The following is a 21510-nucleotide window of genomic DNA, read 5'->3' as shown; positions in this document are numbered from 1 at the left end:
GCCCCTGCTGGTCGTTCAATAGAATGCAGGTTTCAGGGACTTACGCATTCACCTCAGTTCTCTGACTGGAAGCTTCCTGTTTGGATGTGACACCTCACATTATGGGGTGGCGATGGAGCAGTCAATAAGACAAATGCCTTTGGTGTGGGAGACCTGGGTTCAATTCCCATTGTGTCCCTGAGCAAGACACCCCTAGTTGCTTCAGAAGCGTGCAACCTCTGACATACTTTTTTGCAATAATAAGTCGCTTTGGATAAAAGTGTCAACTAAATGAAGAAATGTACATACATACATAAATAAATGAATACTATGATGATATGATGAATGATATACTGTAGAGCTCAGTCATAAAAGTAGCAGTTACTCACATAATCACTTCTTCTTAAGTGTGCCTACAAAATAAATAATGGAGAAAGTTTGTTGCAGCAATGCTTTATTTCGAGTTGAATTAAGAGCTTTTACTTTGAATAATTCTGAAAGACATCTAATAGAGTCTGTGGCATGCTTGACAGCCTCCTGAAAAAAAGCCTCAGGAAAAAGATTCCCCTGAATGAGAAGCGCAGGAATTTCCTCTGCTAGGAGATGCTGGGGAAACGAAAATAAGCGTCCATAGGTTGACCGTACCCAGCTGTCGCTGTTGCAGAGTTGAGCAGCATAAGCCCCGCCCGCTTGAGGAGCTCCACTGCGCCCCAGCGAGCCTTTCCTGCCGTAGCTACTGCAGAACTCAGCTCAGTGCTGTTCTGTTGTGTAGGCTATTTATTAATTCTGAACATCTTGCGTGTTCAAATTGCACCAAGTGCAACACTGCATTCCCTTGGGTCCACAGCAACACACCCGCCACGTTTGAAGTAGATTGGATGAACGGTTACTAAAATAATCGAAATACAAACACACAGATTCCCCTTGAAAGGTTAATTTCCTATGCACTTTGCAGGGTTTCCATCCACCTATTTTAAATTTGGCCATAAAAAAACCTGAGTCAAAATACCACAAATCAAATAAATGTCTTTATCTTTGGTTGAGGTAGAAAATTTGGTTTATAGATAAAAGCAAAATGCAACAAAGCAGAACTGGAAGCAGGCTTGGCGAATAAATCATGACGTGTATGAAACGGGTGACTTGAACATCCACTGAAGCTTCCACTCCACTGAGAGACAAAAAATTAGGGGTCAACCAATAATCGGCCTGGCAGATTATGGCCAATATTCAGTCTGTCATTTTAAAAACAGATAGCTGATGATGATAAAAAAAAAAAATGTGCTCCTTGCAGCCGCCTCTCTGTCTGTACGGTCTGTACTTGCCACTCTGTGGGCTCAAGCAATGTCCCGCCCACAGTACTATGGCTGGGCCCAAAAATTCGATCGTTGGGTACATATTCAATTATTAATTTTGAGATTCAAATGTTGAGGGTTTTATTCAAAATGAAGCCCTCAGCTGTGTGAGAGCACTTTAAACTGAATGATGACAACAGCAGTGTGTTCCGATTGGCGATTGGATCACTTATTGGTGATTGAAGGGATGATCAGCGATTGGTTTTCTTTCACCGATTATAAAGGCGATTTTAACTATCTCACTATCTAACTAAGATGACATAAAAAAAACAGTCTCTAGAATCTGCACCCGCTGCAGTGTTTCCCATTAACTGATTTATTTGTGGCAGCAAGCCACAATATCAACTCTGAGTGCCACATACTATAATTTAATGAGTAAAATCATAATTCATTGTGAGCGTTTACAGATGTGTGGTGGTTTCTCTTAAAGCTAATAAGCCTATTTCTTCCTTGCTGACTGTTTCACTGGCTTGCTGCAACATAACGCCGCCCCCTGTAAATATTCCTCTGTTATCTAACTCCTCATTCTCTTAGTCCTGCACCAAAGGTCTACTAGCCTAGACACAGTTACGTAGCTGTAGCTCGTGACAGGCATCTTATCAACAGATGTTTAAACAATTGGTGTAATGTGACCGCCAGCTACTCTCTACCAGGAGCAGCAGAGGGAGTGCCATTGACTGAAGTCTACTAAAAATAGTGTCAGACAAAACCATCAGATCTGCATGGAGCCATGAGGAGAATAATTCTTCTCAAATGAATACATGCAACTAACAGAAATACCAAATCGCCATAGTGCGTATAAAACGTCTATTAAAAAAAAGGCACATCACAGCTTGACAACGCCTATTTCAAATGTCTTGTTTCTCACTAATGTTCCAAAACTTACATTACATTGACACTATGAGGAACCTCGATCACACATATTTGTCATTTGTGTTGTCACATGAAAAGATGGAATCAAATGTTTCCTAACATGTGAGGGATGGACTCACTTTTGTGAAATAATGTATCATTTCTAAATCTCATGTCTTGTCTCTCTCCTGCTAGCTGCTGTGGGTCCTCCCTCCAAAGTGGATCTTTCTCCTGCTGGAAGCGACCTGGACGTTTTCATCTCAGACCCTCTGACCAGCACCAACAGCTCCATGAAGGAACATCTTTCCAAGCTGTACTACCACATCCTTTACTGGGAACGCATTGTAGACACACAGGTAGAGAATGCAGCCCTGGAAGAAATGTTTGTAATGTGATACCTTTCATATAGGTACTTTGTTCAAAAACAGTGAAACAGATGCAGTGCAGCAGGAGAAACCCAACAGTTTCTCTTCACACTTCCAATTTTCTCTTCAGTCCCTAAAGACACCTGGTAAAACCCCTGAGACGCAGCAGCAACATAATCAAATGCTGCACTCAGTCAGTCTGTTAGCACCTTGTGGCTGTGTTTCAGTTATGTTCAGCAGAGTGTTGGTTTTATTGGTTTTAACTTGTGCCCTATATGTCTAGCAGAGGTGTTTGCTGTCTGTGCTACAAGGCGGAATGTCACGAGAGAGAGTGCAAGAGTTCTTGTCTGGTGCGGTGATTTCCTGCCAGCTGCAGCATGCAGGTCTATTTTAAAACTGGTTTGACAAGGAAGACGCAGGTCTACAGCATGTGCTAAAATAACCAGAGCTGATGCAGAGCTGATGAGTATGTCAAACAATTTGGACAAAGGACACACAACGAACAAGGATATAAAAAAACAGCAGTTATTAGCAGCCTGGTAAATAAGTATCACCATATATACATGTTCTTTAAAACTGCATGTGCTGCAGAGAGATTGATAGACATTATAGAAGTTTCTCCATTGATGATGCAAGGCCTCCTTAGGCCATGAGAGGTGAGCGGGCAGGAAGGGAAGCAAGGGCAATCTGACAGACAGAGCAACAAGCAGGCATAATCCTGTGAAACTGTTGTGCGTGTTTCTGTCTGTCCACATGAGGGGCGCAGAGCGACCCTGCAGATCCAAGAGAGGATGTAGACAGAGCGTCGCTCCTTGTCTGAATAGGCCTTTCACCTACTCCTTGTTTTTACATCAGGTCAACACAGTAAGCCTTCATACCATGTATGTGGTATTAAAGATTAATATAGGCAATATAGATAAAAAAATACTACCTAAAACATTTTATTCACTGTAAAAATACACAGCGGAACATGAGAGGGAACAAGGTGATTCATTGTTTTGATTGTTCTTAAAGGCCCGGCCATCTAGCATTTGTATAAAGCATTACTGTGTGTGTTTCTGAGTGAAACAGAATGCATGAGCAAAAATATTTTGCGGCCGATTTTAACGATCCAAGTGTGTGGTGCAGTTGCGTTTGGGGCATGTCCAACTCCAATTTTGCTACTTTAATGACAAAAAATGGTTCAAAAGGGTTGTACTTGGTCTATGAATTAGTCATGGGTGTGTTTTGGGGTGTAACATGCAGTACACCAATCAGTGTTAAAACCATTAATTGACCATCAGTCATTTAAACATTTCCATTTGAACAGTAAAGTCACAGCAAATATCGTGGGACATTTAAGCAGGAATACAAAAAATTTTTGTTATAAACCTGACTGGACTGACAGAGGAAACATAATTCTTTCAGCTTCTGAAATCTAGATGCTCTGATGGAGCTCAGCATTGATCAGGAGGACAGCTGCTTTACTCCAAACACATTCACTATATGAAACTGGACCGTGTGTGAGACTTTATGGATGTGTAGAAGAAAACAGAACATGAATTAACGTTCGATTCTGACCAATGCCGTCAGTTTGTTAGGAGATTTTAATCAATGAAGTTACACTGCTGTGCCTCAAGCACAATCACTTTATGCTGCCTCAAGATAGCAATGTGCAAACAATGAGCCTAACCACACCTCATTTAGAGACCAACACTACTGTGGGCGCCAGTTCATATGCTATTGAAGCAATGTGTAATGGAAATGACAAGTGTGTCGGTTGGAAACTAGCAATGACACTGCGCTTTGCACAGCTTTGCACCAGGTGCAAGATATTGCCCTTAATTGTTTTACAAAAGGGCATCTCTTCGGCGCCAGTCGTGATCCTCGCCCCGAGTCGAGGGCCCATGGCAAATAAACGACCAGAGTTTGAAATGAAAGGGACTTGCGGTTATGGAGCTATAAAGTGAATGTATGTCTATAGGAGTGTTAATGGATATACGATTAATAGTGCCACTTAGAGACCAATTGACACCAAATTCGATACAGCCCTTCGGGAAGTTGTGACGTATCGGACATTCCAAACCTAAGATATGACGTCACTTCCTGTTTTTAGCGGGTTTTCTTGCAAAGATTTGTTAGCTTATAGTTGGAATAGTTTTTTATGTATCAATCTGGGGAGCACAAGCCTGTATCAGCTTCATCCAGAAATTGTCCCTGCCAAGGTGCCGATTGGACTTCGGTTTCAGAAGAGTTCATCAAATTAGGTTTTTCAGTTATCACAATGTAGCGGGGAAAAAGTCTAGCTGGAAATGGGTGTGGCCTATACTACCAGATTCAGCTCGATCCCCCAAATGCGTGGATGAAAGGTTTTTGTCCATATCAAAAAGGAGCGGCAACCTCCGGCTCTCACTTCCGATACCAGTCTTGAAGTAACTTGAACTGCAGTTTATCGAATGGCCACTTGAGGCTGGCTTCAAAAGGCAGTCAATCTCCATTGACCCCCGTGTTAACATGCCCAACTGATCCGATTGCGGTTTGGTGGGCTGCGGTGGGATTGTGGGGCGATTGTCGATGCATCTTGATGCATTGTGCTTTTTCCCTGGGCAGGGTCTCTGAATGGCTGCTGGGTGTTTAGTTTGTGCATTGGAGTCCGGGGGAGGCATTTCCTCGTTGGCTTGGAGGGACCTGTTTCCGTCCCTGTTTTGCTTCATTGGCCTCGGATCCGTGCTTCCCCATTTCTCTGTCGGCCAGTTGCTGGACCCCTCTGGATACTGAGGTATATAGTTTTTCGGGATGTGCAGTGTGGGTGCGGGGCAGGGCTGTGCTCCGGTTTGTTCTGGGTTTGTGCCTGGAGTTCTCGGCCCTTGACGGGTGGGTTGGTTTTTGGTGGCATTCAGCTGAGCTAGTTGATTTTGCCTCGTTGCTGGTTTGGCTGGTGTTGCACGGCGGCCCGGGGGGGGCGTGCTGGGCATGGGGGATGTCTGCTGGCGACGGCGGCCTTAGTTTTTTCCGGCGGTTGGGGGGACATAACTAACGATATGTAAAAGAGTTAATTGATTTGCTTCAAATTGTTTGAGATGTAAACGTTAACATAATTAATAACTTATTTAAGTGTTGCAAAATAACGTTACCACATTTATATATTAAAAAGCATTTAAAACCTCGTAATGTCAATAACAGAAATGTTGGTTATTTTTCATATTTTCCGGTGTCTTACCTTGGCCACAGGTTCCAACCTCCACCATACAGCACCAGGGGTTTAGAAGCTACCTCTGCTGCTCTTTAGAATGCAGAGGTAGAGAGGTTGGACTCTACGTCCATTTTTATATACAGTCTATGTGTGGGCGTTGGGGGGGATTTGAAAGGTCAAAGTTTTGACCTTTCAAATCCCCTAGACTGAATGAATAATGGTACAGATATTTATAGTAGTGTTTATGATAATAATCATGATGATGATAATGATGATAATAACTAGAACTGCAAGCAGTTGTAAGCTGGGTCTAAGCCGCCCCCCCCCAAATGTTAATTGGACTTATGGAGATATGGAGATATAAAATGCATGTAAGTCAATGGGATTTTTTTGTTTGCGCCAACTAGGGGCTAACTGTACCACAATTTTGCTCAGGGGGGCATGCCTCAAGTTTTGTGTTAATCAGCCTTTCCAAGCCAGAGATATGTTATACTTCATGTTTTTAGCGTTTTTGCAAATATTTGTTAGCTTGTAAATGGGACATTTTTTGATGGATCAAAATTCCCACTACAAACTTTCTTCGGCTCGGTCCAGAGATGGTCCGTGCCAAGTTTCGTGTCAATCGGACTTGCGGCTTCGGCGGAGTTAATTAAAATAGGTTTTCCAGATTTCGCGAAATGAAAACGTCATTGCACAGAGGCGCGTCCTATACCATAGGATTCGGCAGCATCGTGGTCTGATGAAACAACACGGTCTATACATCAGGTCTGGACAGAGTGTAAGAAGTTTTTGAGAATTAAAAAATAGGCTAGAATATGAATTGTGAGGATGTGAATAAAACGTGTAGTCCCTCACTTTAGGATTTAAGTGTTCCCATATGTCCACCAATACAGTATCTGTGCAAGTTTAAGGACAGCAGATGTCCTTGGGTTAAATATGTTTGCAGAGACAAACAAAACAATTACTAAAATATCACTTTTTTAAATATTTTTTAATCAATAAATTTATTTTAAAATGTTTTTGTCTTAAAATATACACAGACGTTACTGTTTCATTTATTTATATTTTTGTTTATATATATTTATATTTTTCCACACACGCTTACTGTTTTTTTATATATTAAAATTTTTTAACACACACACACTTACTGTTTTGTTTAGTTTTTTAATATATTTTTATTATTTTAAAATGCACACACGCTTACCGTTTTATTTATTTATATTTTAATTTTTAATTCTATTTTTATTTTTTTTACACAAACACACATACGCTTTGATTACTTTACACTTTAATTGTTTAATGAAATGTATGGGGTTGATTGTTCTTATGTTGTATGTATGATGCTTTGGCAATATTGTTGTTACACATTCATGCCAATAAAGGTAAATTGAATCGAATACAGAATGCATAGAATTTGGTGATGTAGTACGAAATGGTGCATACAGTGTTTTTTATTTTTTTATTTGTAGAGTTTATTCATCTGTACTTAACTGCTTAACTGTAGTGTGCTGGCTCATAAATAAATGAAATGAAGGGTCCTCCCTAAGTTCTCATTTCTCCCGTGTCCTTCAGGCTTTAAGAACTGAAACGTTGAGTAGCAGTGCCAACGTGGTGACTTTGCCAAACCTGCAAGCCTGGACTTGGTACTGTGTCAGCGTCCAGTCACGCGAGGACTACTACAACAAAAGCAGCAGCTTCACCTCACCACAGTGCATGCAGACTGAAGGTAATGCATATTAAAACGACACATTTACATTTATTCGATCAGAATGAAATGATTGGTTGGCCTTACTGCCTACCTCTGCCTTTGCACTCACTGTGCATGAAATGGGTTTTGGGGGAGTGGGTGGGATTTTTTTGGGTTGATACTTTCAAAATCAACTCTTAACATTGCTACCCCAGCTTTAATGTTTTAATGATTGAAGCAGTGCAAAGCTTTCTGCAAGGCCCCAGCCTTCACCAAGACAAAGGCCGTCACACATTTTAGAATACATAAAACATTTGTCTTTCAAGTAGATGTGGTCAATGACAAGTTTTCAGTTTGATCGGTTGTGGCCGGTGACCAGCGCCAATTAGTCTCCATATCTGATCCTGTGCCAGTCAGCGTTTTACGTCACATTCACAGGGGTACAGACACCGACTAATGGCACAGCCACACACACATGCTAAAGCATGTCGTCGGCGTGGAAATTCTTCACTATGAGTAAAGAAGACTCAAAGTTCACAATTTATAAAATCTGTAAGACCAAAATAAGCTGTTTCTGCACACAGACTTACATGCCCAGGTTTATTAACTGTTGCCAACGTATATGTAGTGACTCATTTTAGCACTTTGCAGAGAAACACACTTAGAGAGATGTTAATCAATTTTAAATCATTTTTATTTATATAACACCAATTCGTGACAAAAGTAATTTCATTGCACATTTCATATAGAGCAGGTCTAGACTGTAGTCTTTGATAGTATAGATAATATTTTGTTGTCTGGAATTGCGTTGGAAGAGTCGGATGCGATGGATATTTTACAGGCCTGTTTCACTAAAGCAGAACTCAGACATCCAGGATAACAAAAGGTGGGGCTTGATCCAGTCTAGTCTGTGCATCATGGCTTTATAGATTTCACGTTGGCCAAGCATGTTTGAGGTGGTGCAACTAGGTGTAGCCTGGTGTAAGTAATTTGGATTCAACTTTCTTCAACAGACCATGAGGTTGATCACAGATTTACTTACAATAGCTCATAAAAGTGAGTAGACCCCTCACATTTTTGTAAATATTAGATTATATCTTTTCATGTGACATCACTAAAGAAATATGACACTTTGCAACAATGTAAAGTAGTGAGTGTACAGCTTGTATAACAGTGTAAATTTGCTGTCCCCTCAAAATAACACATCACACAGCCATTAATGTCTAAACGGCTGGCAACATACAGTGAGGAAAATAAGTATTTGAACACCCTGCTATTTTGCAAGTTCTCCTACTTAGAAATCATGGAGGGGTCTGAAATTGTCATCGTAGGTGCATGTCCACTGTGAGAGACACAAAAAAAAATCACAGAAATCACAATGTATGATTTTTTAACTATTTATTTGTATGATACAGCTGCAAATAAGTATTTGAACACCTGTCTATCAGCTAGAATTCTGACTCTCAAAGACCTGTTAGTCTGCCTTCAAAATGTCCACCTCCACTCCATTTATTATCCTAAATTAGATGCACCTGTTTGAGGTCGTTAGCTGCATAAAGACACCTGTCCACCCCATACAATCAGTAAGAATCCAACTACTAACATGGCCAAGACCAAAGAGCTGTCAAAAGACACTAGAGACAAAATTGTACACCTCCACAAGGCTGGAAAGGGCTACGGGGAAATTGCCAAGCAGCTTGGTGAAAAAAGGTCCACTGTTGGAGCAATCATTAGAAAATGGAAGAAGCTAAACATGACTGTCAATCTCCCTCAGACTGGGGCTCCATGCAAGATCTCACCTCGTGGGGTCTCAATGATCCTAAGAAAGGTGAGAAATCAGCCCAGAACTACACGGGAGGAGCTGGTCAATGACCTGAAAAGAGCTGGGACCACCGTTTCCAAGGTTACTGTTGGTAATACACTAAGACGTCATGGTTTGAAATCATGCATGGCACGGAAGGTTCCCCTGCTTAAACCAGCACATGTCAAGGCCCGTCTTAAGTTTGCCAATGACCATTTGGATGATCCAGAGGAGTCATGGGAGAAAGTCATGTGATCAGATGAGACCAAAATAGAACTTTTTGGTCATAATTCCACTAACGTGTTTGGAGGAAGAAGAATGATGAGTACCATCCCAAGAACACCATCCCTACTGTGAAGCATGGGGGTGGTAGCATCATGCTTTGGGGGTGTTTTTCTGCACATGGGACTGAGCATTGAAGATGGGTCGAGGCTGGGTCTTCCAACATGACAATGACCCGAAGCACACAGCCAGGATAACCAAGGAGTGGCTCTGTAAGAAGCATATCGAGGTTCTGGCGTGGCCTAGCCAGTCTCCAGACCTAAACCCAATAGAGAATCTTTGGAGGGAGCTCAAACTCCGTGTTTCTCAGCGACAGCCCAGAAACCTGACTGATCTAGAGAAGATCTGTGTGGAGGAGTGGGCCAAAATCCCTCCTGCAGTGCGTGCAAACCTGGTGGAAAACTACAGGAAACATTTGACCTCTGTAATTGCAAACAAAGGCTACTGTACCAAATATTAACATTGATTTTCTCAGGTGTTCAAATACTTATTTGCAGCTGTATCATACAAATAAATAGTTAAAAAAAATCATACATTGTGATTTCTGGATTTTTTTTTTTTAGATTATGTCTCTCACAGTGGACATGCACCTACGATGACAATTTCAGACCCCCCCATGATTTCTAAGTGGGAGAACTTGCAAAATAGCAGGGTGTTCAAATACTTATTTTCCTCACTGTATGTTGCCAGCCGTTTAGACATTAATGGCTGTGTGATGTGCCTAAGCAAAAATGTCCAAATTGGGCCCAGTTAGCCATTTTACCTCCCCGGTGTCGTGACTTGTTAGTGTTATGGCAAAGAACTGTCTAAGGATCTGGAAAAAAAAGAACGGTTGCTCTACATAAAAATGGCCTAGGCTCTAAGAAGATTGCCAAGACCCTGAAACTGAGCTGCAGCACGGTGGCCAAGACCATACAGCGGTTCAACAGGACAGGTTCCACTCAGAACAGGCCTCGCCATGGTCGACCAAAGAAGTTGAGTGCACATGCTCAGCGTCATATCCAGAGGCCGTCTTTGGGGAAATGGATGTATGAGTGCTGCCAGCATTGCTGCAGATGTTGAAGGGGTGGGAGGGTCAGCCTGTCAGTGCTGAAGGAGTGAAGTGATAAGAAGGATTTTAAAGAGGCGGTATTATGCTTTTTGGTTTTTTTCCTCTCCTTTATTGAGTTATATACATTTTTTGGGCATGTAATAGTGTGAAAAAGTGAAAAAGCCCAAAGTCAAGCCCAAAGGGAGTTCCCATCTCCCACAGAAAACTCTGCTTTGAACTTCCTGAAAACAGCTTGTTTGTAGTTCAGCCATTTCCCTTGGAATGAAAGGGATGAAAGCTAAATGCTCCTCATAACGCTCCAACACCCTCAAAAACACCAGTGGAAAAACAGTGAGCTGCAGCACACACCTCCCTCTGTCGCTAAAACGAAGCCTTCAACATACAGGGTGAAAAGAGGAGCTGCAGCAATGTGAAGAATGACAAAAATATGGTCTTTGTTGAAAATTAAACCATGTAAACCTGTTTTGGTACTACCCCTAAATAAGATTTTGAACCTGAAAATGAGCATAATACCACCTCTTTAAATTCTATTCTGCATTTTACAGAAAGCCAGTGCAGAGAAGCTAAACCAGGAGAAATATCTCTTTTTCCTGGCCATCCAGAGTAACTATATCTTTGGATAATGCGTCTCTGAGGTGTTTAGGCCCCAGTACAACGACTTCAGTTTTCATATAATTTTGTTTTCTTTTCTATTTTTTACAGCACACACTTAGACGAAACAAATAGAGTTAGCAGAGGTGAAAATGAAATATCAGAATCAGCTTTATTTGCCAGGTACATGTACACATACAAGGAATTTGACTCAGGATTATACATTGCTCACAATGTGCTTACTAATAATACAATATGAAAATTACACACAGACTACAGTATAGAGAACACATATATACTCACTATAAACAAAAACAATATAGACAGATTGAGACAATAGTGGATCGTCCACCGAAGATAATATCTTCCGATGCCAAATTTTTTTTGGGGGGGGGTGTGTGTGATCCAATTTTTGACTGATTTCTTTGCAGCAGTTATGAAGGCCAAGATAATTTTACAGAAAGGACTGGGAAATTTGCATTGTGTCATCATTCAGTAGAAGAAATAAACATACTTTTCTAATGGAGCACCTAAAAAGTGGCTTTGCTCAGTGGCTTTATTTTTGTGGTAGAGTGTATGGGTAAGAAGCAGCCACACTGTCAGATGGGATTTATTTGCTCGAATGCTTGAGTGTTATGGTGTTATCAGATGACCAAACTGACAAGTTCACTGAAATCAAACACCATTCCTCTTTCATTCCTCCATGTTTACAGCTGTGTGCTTAAGAGTGATGTTCTTCTCAACTTCAGCGCATAAACACCTTTTATGTGGTTGTCTTCAACTATGACACACTATGACTGCTGGCTGTTATTCTGATGCCGTCACAAGGAGACACGGGGGCCTTTCTCATTTCCCAAATTTCTGCCTCCTTGCCCCCTTGATCCTTGACTCCTGGCAGCGCGTCTTAGTCCCTCCCACCCGAGATGCAAGCTCGAGGAGAGAGGAGTCGAGGAAACAGGCGTTTAAAAAAATGAGAGATCCTTTCCTCTGAGTTGTCATTTTAAAGCAACATCTATTAAATATGACCTGTTGCACAGCTGCATCATCTGTCCACTGTCTGAGCTGTGATCTCTGTCAGATGAGCAGACCAGCTGTCTGCACTAAAGGCTACAGATCAGATCCTCACAATCCAGAAACGTGTCCGTCAACATTATAAGGCAAAGAAACATCTCGAGGTTCCAATAAAAATTCTAGCATCTGTTGAAAACAGTCACAGATTACAGCAGCCCAATCATTCACTACATATAAGTAACTTTTTTTGGCAGTGCGCCTTTTGTCTGTAAACAGGAGATCATTTCACCTGGCAAGGTGAGCGTTTTGTTAATGATGCCATCGGGACTCTACTGTTGTAATGACCTGTGCAGACTACATGGGCACTATTAAAACATGAAACAGAGCAGATCAGTACTGAATACTCTGGTTGATATTACTGCCTAATAATTTGACTTCAGCAGATGTTTGCACTGTTTTTTTCAAGATTATGGCAGATGAATTGGTGTGATGCGTGGATCGGAATACTCATATAGGTCTACACAAAAATCACTGTTTTACTGTATGAAACTGGACTGTGTGTGAGACCTCTTTGGATGTGTAGAAGAACACAGAACATGAATTAACATTAGATCCAGACTGATCCTGTCGGTGTGTCGGGAGATTTTTAATTATTAATTTATGTTGCTGTGGCACCTGCGTAAATGCGCACAGCGTCTCTGGTGAGGCGCTTCACCCAGCCAGCCGCTGTTCAGTGTACATTTTTATGATCCTGCTGCCCATCCACACATCACATTCAACAATAACAACATCAGTGATATCAAAGTGATATGACATTAAGGAATGTGGGTAGAACAACTTTATGAGGCGCTACACAAACAGTAAAGGGCAGAACGTTTGATCACACATTTGATCATTTATATCAAATAATTAATAGAACAGGAACACTGCTCAGGTTATGGGTTGGTCCAGCTGCATGTCACACCTCTTTTAAACGTCACAGCGGCTGAAAAGACTTCCGCAAAGGATACGCAGATGTATCCTAGCTTATAGCTCCTCCAGGATGCCTCCTCTATCTTCCATCCTCGCTCCTTGATGTGCATTTTAGGAACTGAGATGTCCTTCAAGATGGTGAGCTGAGATTGATTTCCGGGTTACAGGCTTGAGGATCGAGGAGGCACAAATTTGGGAAATGAGAAAGGCCCACAGACTTGATGATCATAACCAGTGTTGGGGTAGTTACTCAAAAAAGGTAATTACACATTAATAGTTATTTGTTTTTTTTTGTTTTTTAAGGAATTACTTTACTAGATTAATCACTGCTGTAAGTAACTAGTTACACTACTAGTTACAATACTTTTCAGATCAACACAAATCCTTATTATAATAATGCTCTTAAATAATGCTCTTTCAGTGTTTCCTCTATATGCATATCCTCTATATGAATCACGACCGCCGCTACTAAAATTCCCCACGATCATTAAACTATGTGCTTCAAATGTTTTCGCAAGCACGGCAGCACTCGATGCTCGGCTCGCTTCCTCTCCTCGTTCTATGCAGAACATACGTGACAGATGGTGTTATAAGAGCAGCGTAACTCTGAATCGGGAGGTGTGTAGCGAGTGTTTGATTGTCCGAGCCGCAGAAAGTGACGGTGAACGCGAGCGGAGGAAAATATTCTGGCAGTAAATGTACGGTGTCTGTTACAGTGTGTTCGCTTCTCAAGACCAAGAAAAGTCTGTTGTTTCCCACCTGCTGGAAAAGTGAAGCCGGTTAGCGCTAAGTTAGTGAACATCTCCCCTTCAGACTGTGCAGCTGAGCAGGAAAGCTTCTACAGCAGCTACAGAGCTGCTATGTAACTTAACATTAGCTCAATTTATAGAAAGTAACTGGAAGCTGTATTTTATTACTGCTTACTTGTCCAATGTTGAGAACATCAGGTACAGACTTAGACAAAACTGACGTAGCCTGCAGCTCTGTCCTGTACAGACTGATTCAATTATTTTTCAGTTTTCAGTCTGAAAAAGTGGTTTTGGAAAAGAAAGGAGGGAGGTGATTAGAGGAGCTGAGGTTAGTACTATTCAATTCAATTTTATTTATATAGCGCCAAATCACAACAACAGTTACCTCGTAGCGCTTTTCATAAAAGAGCAGGTCTAGACCGTACTCTATGATGCTATTTACAGAAGCCCAACAGGGCTTCAGACCAAAGAAACAGACGAGGACCATGGTATCAAAACAATGAAAGGAACCTTTTTTGCAGCCATCAAGAGACGCTTCACTGACACGGGAAAAAACCCACTCTACTGTATTGCAACAGTACTCGATCCAAGGTTAAGTGTGTGCGTGAGTGTGTTGATCATGTGATGAGAGAATGATGAAAAGAAAATGTTATTATGATATCAACCTAAATAATCAATTAAATTTATTAAGATATTTTCCGACATTCAGTTACTATTTCAAACAAGCTTGTCTACCAACAGCTAAAATATAATTCTCTGATTTAGTTATAAAGATCGTTTTTTTTTTTCAAACAAAAACACTGCCACAGAGGCCAAAGAGATGGTGATGCAGGAGATGCAGAATGTGTCTAGAGGAGAGGCAGACAAGCAGGAAGATCTGGGGGAACCACCTGCAAGAAAGATACGCAAGGCCCAGGCCAGCAGCACTCTGGAGAGTGTGTTTGATGAGAGAGCAAATGCGCAAGCATCGACATCACTGAGCACTGCACCTATGGGTGCTGCCACTCAGTTAGAGACATACCTTGGAGAGAACACAACTTCTCGGGAAGACAAACCACTTCAGTATTGGAGCGTTAACAAAGTGCGGTTTCCGACACTTGCCCAAATGTCACGCAGATACCTCTCAGCCCCATGCAGTAGTGTGGAAAGTGAAAGGCTATTTAGCTCAGTGTCACATATTGTGGATGAAAACAGAAACAGGCTCACAGCTGATAATGCAGAGAAGCTTCTTTTCATCAAAAAGAACCTGCCCCTCACTTTTCCAAAAAAGGCTTAATCCTCACAGACAGCATTTACATATGATAACATACAGTGTCCTTTCATTTGTTCTTCAACAGTTTGTATGTTTAGTTATTCTGAAATTAACTGTGTCCCAAGTTAAATTTATGTGAAATGGGTAGCAGACAATGCCATGTTTGTTCAGGAAAAGTTGAATGTTAAAATGACAGCAACTGCATCAAGATGTATTTGTTACAGTCAGGTGAGAACAAAACATGCAAATAAAACTAACAAATTGTAAGAACTGTAATGGTATTATTAAGTACTCATATCGGTACTCGGTATCGGCAAGTACCCAAATGTAAGTACTTGTACTTGGTCTGAAAAAAAGTGGTATTGGTGCATCCCTACCCGAATTGCCTGGCTGTTCGGCCGGTGTATGAATGTGTGTGAATGTTAGTTTCTGTTTGAGCACTTAGGCTCAGTGTGTGAATGTTGAATGTAGATGTAGTGTATGTAGAAAGGCGCTATACAGGTACGGAGCATTTACATTTACAGGCGCACTAGAGTATCGCTGTCCTTTCACAAAACATTATGAATACATCCTCGAAAGACGTCTTTCTGCGTCCTCTTGAAAGTCAAAAGTGAGGTCGGAAAAGTGTTACACAAACCGAAAAGGGACGTAGGATTTATTTTTCTCTCCTGTTATGCGGCTAATTCAAAAACCAGTTCGCAAGTAATGCGATGATTTTGTTAGTAACTGTAATGTGATTACTGAAGTTATCAACAGTAATGTGTTACATTACTGCGTTACAGACAGAAGTAATCTGATTACAGTAATGCGTTACTTTCTAACGTTACCCCTAACACTGATCATTTTATTTAGGAATGGGTACTAAAAGCCACTAGTAAAAAGACTGTAGTATTATCACCCTGCAGCCTCTGCCTGCTGTGTTTCCTCCTACACACACATGAACTGCCATCTGTTCTGTGGCCAGTGTAGACAGCTGGATTGTTTAAAATAGAAGCACATCTGTTCCCTCAGACGTGTGAGGATGAAAAACGTGTGGATTCATTTTGCTGTACCACCTTCTGGTGTGACCAGGCCCTAACAGTTATAGTGTACATAGCTGTACACGATTAGGCTCGTCACTGAGCTGGCCCCAGAAGGTTGTGTATGGACCCCAGGTCTATGTACTGACAGCAAATCAGAACTAAATTTGTATCATCCTCACTAAGAAATCCTGTTTTGCATTGTTATAGCACATGTCAGAGGGAAAAAAGCACTGCAGGGGCATCTGTACCTCTGACACACTCATGTCTTCATGTTTGTAGATGACATGCCACATGCAGCTATGCTCAAATATGAACTAATCTATGTACATGTGTGTCCTTGTGTTTACCAGGTGCTACTCCGTGGTGGCTGATCTTTGTGTACTTCCTTGGCTCTCTGGTGATCTGCTTCTTGGTTATGCTGCTCTCACTCTACAGCTCATTCTGGTGCTACAAGACTGTCAAGTCAACTCTGTGTCCCCCCGACCAACTGCCTCCACACTTGAAGAAGGTGAGCAGTTACAGCCCACTGCAGACGCCACACACTTGTCTTATTAGAGCTGGATGTGTGTAGACTGCAGGCAGCATCTAGCTTATGTTTACATTTAGATATTTAAAGGAAAATTGGGATTTTAATAACCTGGGTCATAAATTTGGACAATTAAATGCAGTACAGGAAGGTTATCTGTTGTTGGTTAAAGAACATATAGCTAACCTCTAGATATAGCAGGTGATTATTCACAAACAAGTGACCAAATAATACATACATACATTTGTATTTCAGCGTTTATCTCACTAAAGTTTATATATTCAGTTCCACCAGAAGGTCAAACTCTCTTCTTTCCTCTTCCTCCTCACCCTAATCCTCCCTCCAGTATTTTTGTGCCTCTCCTGGGTCTGACATTCCCCACCTCCTCTCCCGGGATTCTGAATCAGAGCTGTTGTGTGATAAGGTGACCGTCTGTCCAGAGTCACCGGTCCTGGAAATCCACAACCCTCCCCCTGAGGCCCTGCCAGTTTTGCCAGCAGACCTGGAGCCAGACAGCAGGTCAATCTAATCTCTGATGCAGCTCATGTGTTACTCTAATGTTTACAAAGCACACATGCATTTAATAACAAATGACTGATTACATTTCATTTTCAATAATTCAGCCAGTGTTAGACTCCACAGTGGCCCCACATGGTGATATGTGCTGAATGGATATTTGTTGTCAGCGTCATAAATGTACCTTCCCCTTGATGTATTTCAGCAGCAGACACAGTCGTCAGGACAGCAGCAGCAGCAGAGACTCGGGGGTTTACTCCACAGGTGGCAGCTCCAGCCTGCAGCAGCCCAGCAGCAACCAATCCTCAGGACAGGCCCCCTTCGACATGGAGCAGGTGAAGATGCAGGACATGGCTTCAGGGCTGAAGAGTCAGCTTCTGACCGCAGACGAGGGCATTGTAGACATGTGTGTCTGAAGACATGCATGTGAAAAGACGTTAGCTGAGAAGAGCCTGAAGCAAGGATGATATTAAGGAAGAAAATGTGCAACATGCCTTTTCTCTAGCAGTCACTGTGAGACTTAAAATATAAGAAATCACAAGATGATGACAAACTCGCACAGGGAACATCTTGATCTGCTGTCACTCAGTGTTTCCAGTTTCCAAGGAGGAAGGGTGTACTCTTCACTGTTCCAGGGTTCCTACACAGTAAGGAAAAATCTGGAATTTGATTTTAGTTATTTCCAGGCCTGGGTAAATATGTGGAAAGAGAGTATGGAAAAATATGTGTGTTTCCAGAGCTTTGCCCCTATTCTGTTCCCTAAAATATAAAATTCAAGAATTTCTGAAGGTAAATTGATCATACAAGCATTTTTCTCTTGGCGTTTGGAGCAGGCAACCAGCACAGCCAAATGTTTCCCACCATGTGCCAGAACACAGAGGTGCTTTGGTTTCTTATTTTACAGTTTGTGTTAATAATGATCTAGTCTCGCATAGCCAGACCTGTCTGCACCTGGTTTTAGCCTGCCAGTGCTGGAGAAAGGTTGGGCTAAATCCATTATTGTTCTGGTATAGGGAGGGGGGCTCCAATTGCCTCACAGTGGCCGTTGCCCCCATGGCCACGTGTTGGCACCACCACTGCCAGAGTGAGCTTGATGTCGTCAAGGGCAAGGCAAGAAGTATGGCGTGCGACTGAACGATGATCACGTCACACACCACGTCCCACAGCCCAGCTCTGCTCCAGGTGCCTCATAACTACAGGGTCTTAAAAAGTCTGTAAAGGTGATAAATCAGTTTCGCGAAAATTAAGGCCATTAAAAAGTCTTAATCGCCATTTAACAAGGTATTCAATTGTGAAGATTTTTTTTCAATGTGAAATCCTGTTTATAATGCATAGCCAAAAATACTTGGCAGTGAGTAGCGACTGTGTGATTCGACTCTGTAATGTTAGGCGCAGGGATCTACTGTGCGCCTGTTTCACTCTTAAACACTCCAAAAAATAGATCCATGCAACCGGAAAATGATTTACGAGTACGACCAACTGTAATCTCCCACCCCACCGGACCATCAATGCTAATTGTTCAAAACATAGTCGGAGTGGCGATCAGGAGTAACGGGATTAACCCGGTTGGCCGGTCGCTCTGTGGCCACTTGAACAGCCCCGTTCCTGAAAAACAAGAGCGAGATGCACCGCCAGTGGCTGAATCGGTGGGTTTGGCTATGGTTAGCTGGCTATTTAATTAAATTGGTGCCTTTTATTGAAACATATTCAACTTTTCATAAAGCTGATACACTCATCAATGTCATACACATCACAGCCTGGATGGAGCAGGTTTAAAAAAAGTCTGATGTGCTGCAACAAACAATACAAATATAAATGTTGAACTCTCTGCATAAATGGGTATGATTACTGACTAGTTAGTAGCCTGCCTAAAGTCAAGGTTGGAGAATATCATGTAGCCTAGAGCATTCTTCTTGCACAAAGACAGACTGAAACAGCTGTAATTTGAATTAATATTATTACAATATGTTGAAAAGGTATTGAATTTTACTTCCTGTAGATACCCTGAACTAGCACATTCTGACATCTGCTACCAAATTAGATGATTAAAGCAACATCTTCATCTGCATCACAAATAACCAAATATTAAGTGTGTCTGAGGATCTAGTTATGCAGTGGTTTGGTCATCAGAAAAGTAAACCCACCGTGAGGACCTTTATGGCTGCATTCATCATCGTTTCCATGGATGCAATAAACAAGACTGCCCAGACGCCATGAAAATTAAATGATTAATTTTTTCCCATCTCATTTTCGGTTCTTACTTATAAAAGAGAATAAAAAACATGGAGGGGGGGGTTAATATAATATTATTTATTGATTATTTTAAGTCATAAGTCATATGAGTAGAGGCAGCACCGGTAAGTTTACTGATTATTATTGCTTTTAATGAGTTAATGTAATGAGCTCACAGGTGTTGATTAGGTAGCATTAAACAAACACAAGCAGATGAAGTCAAAGTCGATTGACTTCTTAAAACCTGGTTGTAGTTGCCGAGGAGTGGGAAGCTTTGAATGAACAGGGAGCAAATACACTCAATTACCAGTTTATTAGGAACATCTAGCTCTGCAGAAAGTTCTCTCATAATGTTCAGTTTTTGTTGAAACGGTTTTAGAGACTCCTGTAGTTTTTGGGGCGGCTGAATTGCATTGTGTAATTGTACAGGTGTTTTAAATGGGTGGACAAAATAACAGAAACACGTAGGTGTCGTTGCCACTTACTGATAAAATGATATTTAGAATTGTTCTGTTTAGCGTGTTGCTAAAATGTGTGGTGATTTAGATGAACTGGAACAGAGAAATCCTCTTTAAACAGGGTACTTTGACTGAGTGATTTCTTCTGATATCCAGAAATCCATCCAAAACAACATCAAATGGAACATTTTCCATCCAATTTCATACTGAACTCGTTCTGCGTTGTTGTTGTTTTTTGTCTTAAACAAAAGAAAGGAAGGATTTTATTTCTGTCCTTTCTGTTCTCCTCTAACCAGCAAAGAAATTCAATATGACTTTATACCCAGATAAAACTTCCTAGTAGTCACTATTATGAAAGCAAAGTTTTAGCTTTTGTGTGCATATAATGTGTATGTGTCTCCTGAGATAAGCTTGTATTCATTGTAACAGGAGCATTTGAATACATTTATGATTCTTATAGAATCTTGGTGGCATATTAGTTACATTTGTTCTTACGAGATATTTGAGACTATATTTTCTTCAAATTTGTCATCTGGGTTTTATTATTTACACCCCTGTTCGTCTTTCATGCCTGTTTTTTGTTCTTTTTAGTGAGAAGCTTGGTTATAAAAGAACTTGCATGTACACATGTACAGTTGTACATACAGGCACAGTTAAGTTAGTCTTGTATGTTAACTTCAAAGTTTTACCTCACACATTTATCTGAATCATTTACTTCACATTCCAAAAAGATGAAAAGCTGAGCAAGCGTATTTTGTGAATAAATGGAGCCGGGAGCGGGTCGTCTCTGCTCTGTGTACTTGTACAATTTATTGAAATACTTTCATCATCATCTGCTTTATAACAAAAAATATGAATTGCCTTTTCTGCGTCTGCAGTACTAGGATGTATGGCTGATATTCTGAGGCAGCAGACGGTAAGGAAATACACAAAACAGGAACAAGTCAAACCGATCTGCATGTGGAATGCGATGGTAAACAAACGAGACAAATATCAAGTCAGGGCAATTCAAATTAATGTAAAGTTTTCAACACCACAAAATGGACAAATGATATACTTTTGGACAACTCATTTATTAAATGTAACTTTCATTTCCAGAAGCTTGCTCTTGCTTGACTTGTTGCAGTATTTCCAGTCTGTTATGCCTCAGCATCCTGCCTATCACGGTCTGTTGCTTCATCTGTTGAAATTGTATATAAGCATGTTGCGTAGCAGTGTACTGGTGAAGTGCACAAAGCAGTGGTGATGTCACTGTATATGTCTGGTCTCACATCTTTGCATCTACTGCACCAATGTTAATGAACAATCATAAAAATGAAATAAATCCTGTCTCATATCAAAGCTTTGTGACAGAATGAGTGTATTTATTCTCACACACAAACATCCTGAGCTCCACATTGCTCACTGTTCGAGCTGATACACTGATCCCAGGGTTAAAGTATCTGGGGTAAAGATTACTTTACCCAAGTTCAGGCCTTTAGTACCTGTATCTGGTCTTGAGACATTTTATTATCTTGGACTTGTCATGGCCTGCTGGGTGTTTTTACACGGACTTGTCTCGGTCTCAGCTACAGGTCTAAGGTCTTGACAAAGTCCAGCTGGATCTCTCAAAAAGGGTTACTTGTGGTTCCTAGAGTCTC

At 41.2% G+C, this 21510-nt stretch overlaps 1 protein-coding gene across 2 annotated transcripts in view; it reads left to right on the top strand.

Moving 5' to 3' along the window:
- Window positions 1-21211, top strand: part of LOC119903520 (interferon alpha/beta receptor 1b-like) — a 33023-nt gene extending 11812 nt beyond the window's left edge. The window contains exons 4-8 of one of the 2 annotated variants that reach the window (XM_038719755.1): window positions 2379-2539; window positions 7293-7446; window positions 16489-16646; window positions 17011-17183; window positions 17389-21211. In XM_038719755.1, the coding sequence (XP_038575683.1) occupies window positions 2379-2539; window positions 7293-7446; window positions 16489-16646; window positions 17011-17183; window positions 17389-17596 (854 nt within the window). In that variant the 3' untranslated portion in view covers window positions 17597-21211. Of the gene's footprint in view, window positions 1-2378; window positions 2540-7292; window positions 7447-16488; window positions 16647-17010; window positions 17184-17385 lie in introns of both variants that reach the window. The other variant, XM_038719754.1, reaches the window with a different exon arrangement.
- Window positions 21212-21510: the final 299 nt, after the last annotated feature.

Source organism: Micropterus salmoides, unplaced genomic scaffold, assembly GCF_014851395.1.
Source record: "Micropterus salmoides isolate LMB-PRFRI ecotype aquatic unplaced genomic scaffold, ASM1485139v1 Ms_hic_scaffold_15, whole genome shotgun sequence".
Classification (NCBI taxonomy): domain Eukaryota; kingdom Metazoa; phylum Chordata; class Actinopteri; order Centrarchiformes; family Centrarchidae; genus Micropterus; species Micropterus salmoides.
This window is presented reverse-complemented; position numbering and strand designations above follow the sequence as displayed.